We start from the raw sequence: 9,126 nt of genomic DNA, 5'->3' as shown, positions 1-9,126 counted from the left end.
TACTGTGAGATGACAAATTTTTATTAACCTTCGGATGACTACGATATCAAAATCATTCTGCTTGATATTGTAACTGGTAATCTGTCTGGAGACTTTCGCAAGATGTAACTAAGGCACTGTGCGATTATCTGTATTACTGAGGGATTTGTATGAGAACGATCTATATTGAGAAAGAGATAGTTTTCTTTCTGACAGTATTGGACTTCACCACTGTTTTTCAGTATGGAGGCAATACAAGAAGTGAATTACAGCTTAATATAGAATCCTAATCACATGTATTCTTCCTAGGAATCGAGCTTGGGTCTCCCTTGACAAAGGTAGAAACGCTAACCATTTCATCATGAAGAATTCTAAAGTACATATTACTGTCTGAAGATTCCGTAAGCTGTAACGTAAGGTTCAATCTATATTCCATTAAATCAGAATATCAGAAAATGGTACTCATGTGAATGGGATCAATGTTTCGATAGCTTTTGAAGAGAATGTACACGGAAGTAAAGCAGTTAGGTAGAGATACTGAACAAAACCTGATGTTAAGTTTGGTTTGATTTTTCATTTATTTTAATTTTTAAATTTTATTACCTGCTTTCCCAATGTAAACCCATAGCCCGTTGTTGTTGTTACCCCTACATATTTTCCATCTCTATAAATAGGTTCTCCTCCCCAAGGCCATATGTCAACTTCAGGGTCGTAGTCTTCTAAAAGTAGCTGTACGTACATTCGTTTAACTCCCTCGTCTCGTTGCTTTAGTAATGCGTCTCTTCCAATGAAATCTATATCTTTCTGTAATTACAAAACAAAAAATAAATAAATAATAATAATAAAATTAAAATATGATTAGTTTATGAATGTAAGAAGCACATATTACATAACTTGAAGCTGGACTTCCTAAACATTTGGAAAAAAATAAAATGATTTTATTTAAGTTTAGCGACCCACGGATATAGCCTTTAGACTAAAGGAGACATATGCTTAATGAAAGTAAACGATTTGAAGCTAAATTTTTGTCCTCTCCCACCGGGAATCAAAGCCGGCATTACGTACACCAAAGGCATACGTGCTAGCCACTCGACCAGCGAGAGGGCTTCATAAACATTTATTTGTCTTCAAGTAAAATATTAGATCTCAATATTTTACAACGATCTTCATAAGATTTGCAGACAATATGGCGCTTGTTGCAGAATCTGAAAAGAAAATCAATAAAATGTTAGAAAAAATTAGAAAGGGCTTTGAAGAATATGGGATGAAAATAACTGCTGTTAGAAAGACAAAAGCCATGGTGATTGAAACGAAGGGGTCTGTGTCAAATATAAAAGTAGGAGGGGAGAAAATAGAACAAGTGAATAGTTTTCGATATCTGGGTAGTATTCTTAGTAATAACATGAAGTGTGAACGTGAAATAAAAGCAAGGATAGGAATGACGAAAGAAGCCTTTAGGAGGAAGAAAAGTCTGTTTTGTGGGACCTTGAATAAAGAGTTGAGAAAAAGACTCATAAAGTGCTTCGTGTGGAGTGTTGTACTGTATGGGGCGGAAACGTGGACATTACGTAAAGGTGATGAAAATCGACTGGAAGCCTTCGAAATGTGGGTGTGGAGAAGAATGGAAAGAATTAGTTGGGTCGAGCGGAAAACGAATGAGAGAGTGTTAGAAATGGTGGGTTAGAAAAGAACACTTTTAGATATTATTAGGAAGAGGAAGAGAAATTGGTTGGGAGATGGCCTAAGAAGAGATTGTATCATGAGGGACGTCCTAGAGGGTACGGTGGCGGAAAAGAGGGAGGGGGCGAAGAAGACTACAATTAATGGATGATATAAAAACAGAAAGATCATACGTGAAGACGAAGAGGTTAGCGGAGAACCGTGGAGCATGGAAGCTTCTCAGCTGCGGCAAGTGACCTCCCAATAAAGGCAGAATACCTATGATGATGATGATCATCATCATCGGTTACTGAAAGGAGTGTATTCGAAGCATTTTATTTCAGGCTAAAGGAACCAAATCTAAACATCAAAATGGAAATTTGGATGGAGAATGGAATGTTGTTATAACAAATTACAGTTGATTCACATATTTATTCGGGATGATGGGATACCGTGTCAACAAATTACATCAACAAAAGTATAGTTGATTTATTTATGATTTATTCAGTTTGAATTTTTTAATAATATAAAAATTACGAAAAATCTGAAAAATTACATGAAAAAAATCTACTACGAGGTTGGCAATTATGCATTCAAATAGTTTATTTAAAAATCACCATGGCACATATTCAGAATTATACGTTACATCGTCTTTGTTAAGTTTTGAGTGGTTAACTACACTAACGTTATTCCTTAGTGCTTGAATAACTTTTTTTTTCTCAAATAGTGTTTTGTGTACATAATTAAAAAGACTATAAGGTGCACCGAATAATATCAACTGTTGACTTATGTACAAGCTATGTTAACATTCCACTGTCTATTGAGCATGCTAATCGTATATTTTCAAGTGAAAGATTTATATCATGTTCGTACAATCATTTTAACCATTTATAGCTTTTAAACTATGAGTAATATTACATTAAACGGTGTTTGAGATCTAATACTTGATGAAGGTGTGTTGCGTACGTCATAAGAAATTTTTTTCGTCTCGCCTCGAATCTGAAAGTGTACTTCTCATTTCGTGGGCAATCAAACTGTTCATACAGTAGATTTTGCACAGCCAAGAACCAGTTTGGCTCATCTTTCTTATATAATCTAAACATTCAATACATGACATGGATATATGGAAATACACTAAAAGTACAGCAGTCTATTTTTATTGCATACGTGTTTCAACCTACTTTTAATCTTTGATCCTCCGGACACCTTAGGTTCAGTCCTTTTATTTACAAGGATTACGAGTACTTTTTAGCTAAAGATATGTTGATTAGTTAATTAAATTTGTAATTAGGTCGGAACTCTATAGAAATGTGTTACAGTGGTCGTAATCCAAATTTAATAAACATTGTGAATCATCCCATTCCCTCAAGCAACGTTCTACACCTTCCATCTGTCAAAGGAATTGTGCTACGATATACAAGTTGACTTTCGGATGAACGCAACATTTCACAATCAATGGCTCATGAAAAGAAATACAATAAAATAAAATGCTGTGTAGAAGTGATTTGTGTCCAATACAACTACATTGGCGAAATTACAATTTTTGAGAGATACATTTGGTTCTAAATATTTGGAATTTCTATATATACACATATATATATAATTGTAATCGCCAAATATGTCCTTCATTTTTTTTTTTTTAATTCGTTAACTTAACATGGGATATGAACTATTTAATCCTACTGAGAATTAAACCTGGTTCTCTATACAAGAGATGATGTTAACCACAAGAAAACTTCGCAAGAAAATAAAACTCTAGCGAAAGCATGATTGTAGAAGCACCCAATGACGTACAATATGGACTCGTTGGATCCAGAGAGATCCACAAAAATGTACAAGATGATCGCCTCATTCATTCCAAGTTTATTCGGTTGTAGGTAGCATCACGGAACCACCACGGAAGAAGCTTGTAACCAAAGCAGTTTCCCGAAAGAAACGAGGACCCACAAAACATTACTTTGCGGCGCCATAAAATATCATAGCCTAAGGTGAAACGATATAAGCGAATACAAATGCAAGTAAGAGTGCTTGGGATGAGACAAATATCAATGAGTTATTACCACTGATAGGGGTTGGTGTATATTAACGATACCAATGTCCAGAGCGCTATATATTATCCTCTACAAAGAATGTTCTGCTCTGTTAGTGAATACAACGAAAAGTTTTCAAAGAATTTCACGGTTGTGATTTGTTTCGTATTCGTGGTTTATAAATATAACTCTACATAACAATGATACTTCCAAGATCTAGATGCACATGGACAGAACAACCAGAGCATGGACAAAGCTATCACCCATTTTGCTCCAATTCCTACAGTGTACTAAGAATACAAGGAGACTTATGAGACTAATTTGTTTATACTACCCTTTTCATCCATCGTCATCAAGTCTTTTGTTACTACCACAACAGAGCTTAGGGTTTCGAGTTACTGTGAAGATTTCCCAAACACATCCCTCTTCAGTTGAGGAACTTGGGGAAATGTGTCTAAAGATGTGGCCCTCTTTTACTAACTTCGGCAGACTAATTTGACAATGGGAATTACGTTGGAGAACTACACTCAAACTCATAGCACAACAGGGAGAGTGAAATGATTTTCTTCATGAATAGATATTCAACCCGTAGGAACTTCGAAGAATTTATAACATAAATAAATATTGTAACACAATGGAAATAATGTGCTACTATCCATTATCAAATTATTTTGAGATTTCTTCTTTCTTTGATTCTTTTTCTATTTTCACAGACCAACAATATCATTTATTATAGATGTATATTCATATTTAACACGCACTTAGATAAATATGTATGTTTCAGTTCACAGTCGAAAATAAATCCAATATATGAATAATATCAGTAGAAACAGCAAATAGTGTGCTATTAAAATTATTCGAATAATAATTTGAACTAGCAAACCCGCGCAATCGTTCTATTGTTGTCTGAATGACTGAATATGATAGAAAATTAAAAATGTTGAGTGTTCAAAAGCAAAAACGCGAACGAAATTTACAATGAAAAAGAATGTCACAAAATTTTAAAAATTGTTATAGGGTGACACTACTCAGAAGTTGGTAGCTCTATTATAAAGGTTCTCCATTTTGGAGTTTCTATCTTTTTTAAATTTAAACATGTTTCCATCCTATAACTACAAATCTATTTTATATTTTTTAGTTTTTATTAATTTTTCCACAATATTCGATTTTACTTACAATGTATTTCCTATGGGAGAATTTTTTTAAAAAAATTGCGACATTACACTCTTGAAATTTCTGAAGTCGGTACCCCCCTCCCCTCAGCTTACGGATGACATACACATTTTATTTGGGTTTGTAGGTAATCATATTCTGGTGCATGTAGCCCCTGAAGTCACAAAGACAGTCACTTTTATTTTTATTTATTATTTTTACATATATATCCCCCTTCCCTCCCCTACATTGTGCCGTCAAAGTAAAATGACGAAAACATCCCAGGTACGAACTTTATATATGTTGAAAGTTTGATCGAGATCGGTCGGGAAGTTCAAGAATTATTGTCTTATTCATTTTCATATATTTACCCTCCTCCCCTCCCCTCCCCTTTCTACGTTCTACCATCAAAATGAAATAATAAAAATACTTCCCAGGTTCGAACTTGATCTATGTTGAAAATTTGATCGAGATTGGTCGTTTGGTTCAAGAGTTATAAAGTTTTTTTTTTTTTTTTTTTTTTTAATAATTCCCCCTCCCATAAGTTCTACCGTCAAAGTGAATAGCTAAAAACACTCCCAGGGCAGAACTTCATCTACGTCAAACATTTGATCGAGATCGGTCGGGTGATTCAAGAAATTAAGAGTCACAAACATAGTCACTTTCAATTTGGATCTGAAGTTTTTTGTTCACAGACACCGCAATTAATATATAGATATTCTCGATTCAAATAATTGTCTGAATAATATTTGCACTATTCTAATATTTATTTCTTTCAGTAATTACTCACTAATGAGATAATCGTTTGAACAATTATGAGAGTACTCATTTTGTTAGAATATACCATTAACTAATATTGAAAAACTACAACGTGCACACAAAATACTCCTTGATTTGAAGATACTATAAAATTATAACTTATCAGAATATTTTTACTTTTCTGAATACAGTTTCACAAACTTATCAAGTTTCATGTGATATCAGTTTCTAACAGACATTCGATGTGCGCCCCATTTATTACTCGGTTAACATCGACGTGATGATCCAGCCTCTCCGAAGCACATCCAGTGTGATCAAGTTTAGAGCTTCACTGATGTGTTCTTGCACATCAGCCACAATTTGGAATAGTGGAGGTACGAGGTGTGCTAGAAAAGTAATGAGACTGACTTTGTACTAACTAAAGTTTTTATGCTTTTCAACAACAATGTTATCCCCTTCAAAGTAATTCCCTTGGTCAGCTATACAGCGGCGGTGTCGTTGTTCCCACTCTTGGTAGCAGCGCTGATAGTCTTCAACTGGTATGGCTTTTAACTGGCCGGTCACAGTATTTTGAATGTTCTCCAGAGTTCCAAAATGACGTCCTTTTAGGACATGTTTCAATTTCGGGAATAGGAAAAAGTCACAGACTCAAATTAGGTGAATAGCGGGGTTGAGGAACAACAGTAATGCGTTTTGTGGTCAAAAATTCACTGATGGAAATGGCCGTGTAACACGGGGCATTGTCATGATGAAGCATCCACTTGTCTGCAATGTCTGGTCTCACACGAATCACTCTTTTCCCGAGCCTTTCAAGAACACTTTTATAAAACACTTGGTTGACAGTTTGTCCTGGTGGAACAAATTCTTTGTGCACGATACCTTTACTGAAAAAAAAAAAATTATCAGTATCGCCTTGATCTTTGATTTGCTCATTCGACATTTCTTCGGCCGAGGAGATGACGAAGTGTGCCACCTTTCGCTTTGCTGGTTTGTTTCAGGATTGTACTCAAATATCCAGGATTCATCACCTGTGATCACACAATTGAAGAATTCTTGGTCATTGGCAATCCTCTGAAGAAAATCAACGCACACGTTTTTCCGATTGTCCTTCTGTTCAGTTGTGAGGTTTTTCGGCACCATTTTGGCACAAATCTTTCGCATGTTCAAATCGTCTGTCAAATTTGATGTACGGTGAAAGTGTTTAAATTTAACTGTTCACTCATCTTCCTTATTGTTAAACGACGGTGTGATCTCACAAGAGCCCTCACACGTTCAACATTTTCGTCAGTTTTTGAAGTTGAAGGTCTCCCTGAGCGAGGTTCATCTTCAACGTGTTCTCGGCCTTCCAAAAATGATTTGTGCCAGCGGAAAACTTGTGCTCTTGATAAGCATTGTTCCCCGTAGGCCTGTTTCCACTTTTCAAGTCACACTCGCGGATTCACCAAGTTTAACACAAAACTTTATTGCACACGTTGCTCTAAATTCCGATGCTCCATTCCTGTAACATACAACAAAAACACAACTTCACTAATGGCGCTGTCAAAAATAATGTGTTAGCTGTACGGAGTTGTAAGTCGGACTGAGGAAGTGGAAGGGATAAACAAACCAGTTTAGCACAGGCCGGTAGATACAACGTTGCCAGATCGCCCGCAGTGTTGCAAGTCTCATTACTTTTCTCACACACCTTGTATGTACAATGTCTTTGACATACGAGAAGGAACCAAAAACAACCGGAATTCCCAGAGAGAAGGCATGGAAAAGGACGGACGTCTTCGCGCCACACTTCTGCGCAGCCGTTTCAACACCTCCAAATGCAATTGTTGGTTGACGGTCTGGTTTTGAGGGATGAATTGCGAGTGTACAGTGGCTTTGCTGTCAAAACGACAGATTAGCAACGTCTTCAAATTCGATTTAACTTGACGAGCTTGTTTGGTTGGACGAAGTGAACCAGGTGACTTCCATTGACTTGACTGTTGTTCACTTTTGGGATCGTACCATAACATCATGACTCGTCGCCTGTGATGATTTTGTTGAACATCTCTGGATAGTATGTTACTGCGTCCTTCATTGCAAACTTAGCAGCCACTCGTTGCATTTCCAAATCATCGTGCAAAGTGCGCTGAATGGAGTCCAGGCTAACCTGGAGAAGTCTTCGAGTTGGTCGATTGTTCTGCGTTCATCTTTGCTGATGAGATCAAGGATTTTGGCGATGTGGTCCTCGGTTCGCGCACTTGAAGGACGACCGGAAAGGTTCTGGTATGGCATGCGGATTCTCACTCCTCCATATCCGCACATTGTGTCTGGTCACTTTCCGATTCACGTCGAATGTCATCTCATAACATAAATGATCTCGGTGTCTATTAATTGCTAAAGAAATGAAATTCCTCTGCATTGTCGTCCGATTTTAACTTCTGCACCAATTTGCATCTTATAAGAGTGGCGGAAGTCATTCTTTTTTTTCTTTTGGAATGTCAATTCATGGTGCGATTTCTACTTTTGAGTTCTGAATCCTGGTGTGTTTCGATCGGAAAATCAAATTCACTTTATTTTGAACTATAGAGAACCATTGAATGATAACAACAAATTGCATCCTGCATATCAAACTGAGTTTCAATGTGAAAGTAAAAAAGGCATTTGTCGTGAGGGAAAAGTGGGAATCAATATGAAATATCTACATATGATAAAAACAAGTACCTTAGGGAAGAAAAAAAAAAGTGGAGTCCATTGATTTATCTATTATATGCCAACGACTGTTTCTGAAAAATCTCTCTCATATACCTGCTGGATGTTTAAAAACTGATCCCAGTAAAGATGCCGTCATACAGCTAGTAAAATTTCCACAATACCCTCCAATGATACCTGTCGTTCAGCTGTTGAATGTTCCATAGTATCCTTTAATGGTGATTGTCATTTAGCTATTGAAGTTCCATAATAAATCCTGTATAAATGCCTATGATTCACTTATTGGAGTTTCAACAACAATCCTTGAAAAGGCGCAACTGATTAGTCCGTTGAATTCTTAAAAGTGGTTCTTGATACCAAAACATTTTTAAAAGATAAACCTGATTCATCTACTGAAACTTCCAAAACATTCTTCAAGAGAGGGCTTTCATATTTCTGCTCCATAATCAAAGCTCCATTCTCAAAAACTCCCACGGAAAAGACGTCTCTCATTCCCTGTTCAACATTCCACAACTGAAAATGCGCTCCTCATCTGCTAGAGGTATTGCTGATTCCTGAGATACAAGTTTAAAATCAATACCTAAAAGGCTACCACGATTCCGTACACTTTGAAACCAGAAACGATTCCTGAAAGGCAGGTTCAATTAATCTTCTAAAAGTTCAATAATTATTCTTGAAAAAGGGCTCTCTAATTTATCCGATAAATATTCAAAAACGCTTTCGAAAAGGGAGCTTTTCAACTGTCTGCTGAACATTTTGCAACAAATCCTGAAACGATGTTCCCTACAATGGTTCTTGTAAAGGTATCCTCGGTTGAGGAGAAGGATATGGTATCACTGCCTAGTGGGCCGCAACAACATACCAG

The 9,126-nt window shown here is 36.4% G+C and overlaps 2 protein-coding genes across 3 annotated transcripts in view; one reads left to right on the top strand and one right to left on the bottom strand.

The window, feature by feature from the left end:
* The window catches only part of LOC145690534 (pyruvate dehydrogenase phosphatase regulatory subunit, mitochondrial), an 88,577-nt gene that overhangs the window by 7,592 nt on the left and 71,859 nt on the right, over window positions 1-9,126 (bottom strand). For both annotated transcript variants that reach the window (XM_081765500.1, XM_081765499.1), the window contains exon 15: window positions 583-783. In XM_081765500.1, the coding sequence (XP_081621626.1) occupies window positions 583-783 (201 nt within the window). The remainder of the gene's footprint in view (window positions 1-582; window positions 784-9,126) is intronic.
* LOC145690535 (uncharacterized) overlaps window positions 1-9,126 on the top strand; it is a 232,087-nt gene that overhangs the window by 166,735 nt on the left and 56,226 nt on the right. The gene's annotated exons all lie outside the window — the stretch shown is intronic.

Source organism: Thermobia domestica, chromosome 7, assembly GCF_964235325.1.
Source record: "Thermobia domestica chromosome 7, izTheDome1.hap1.1, whole genome shotgun sequence".
NCBI lineage: Eukaryota > Metazoa > Arthropoda > Insecta > Zygentoma > Lepismatidae > Thermobia > Thermobia domestica.
The sequence above is the reverse complement of the archived record's forward strand: the minus strand, read 5'-3'. Positions and strand labels throughout refer to the sequence as shown.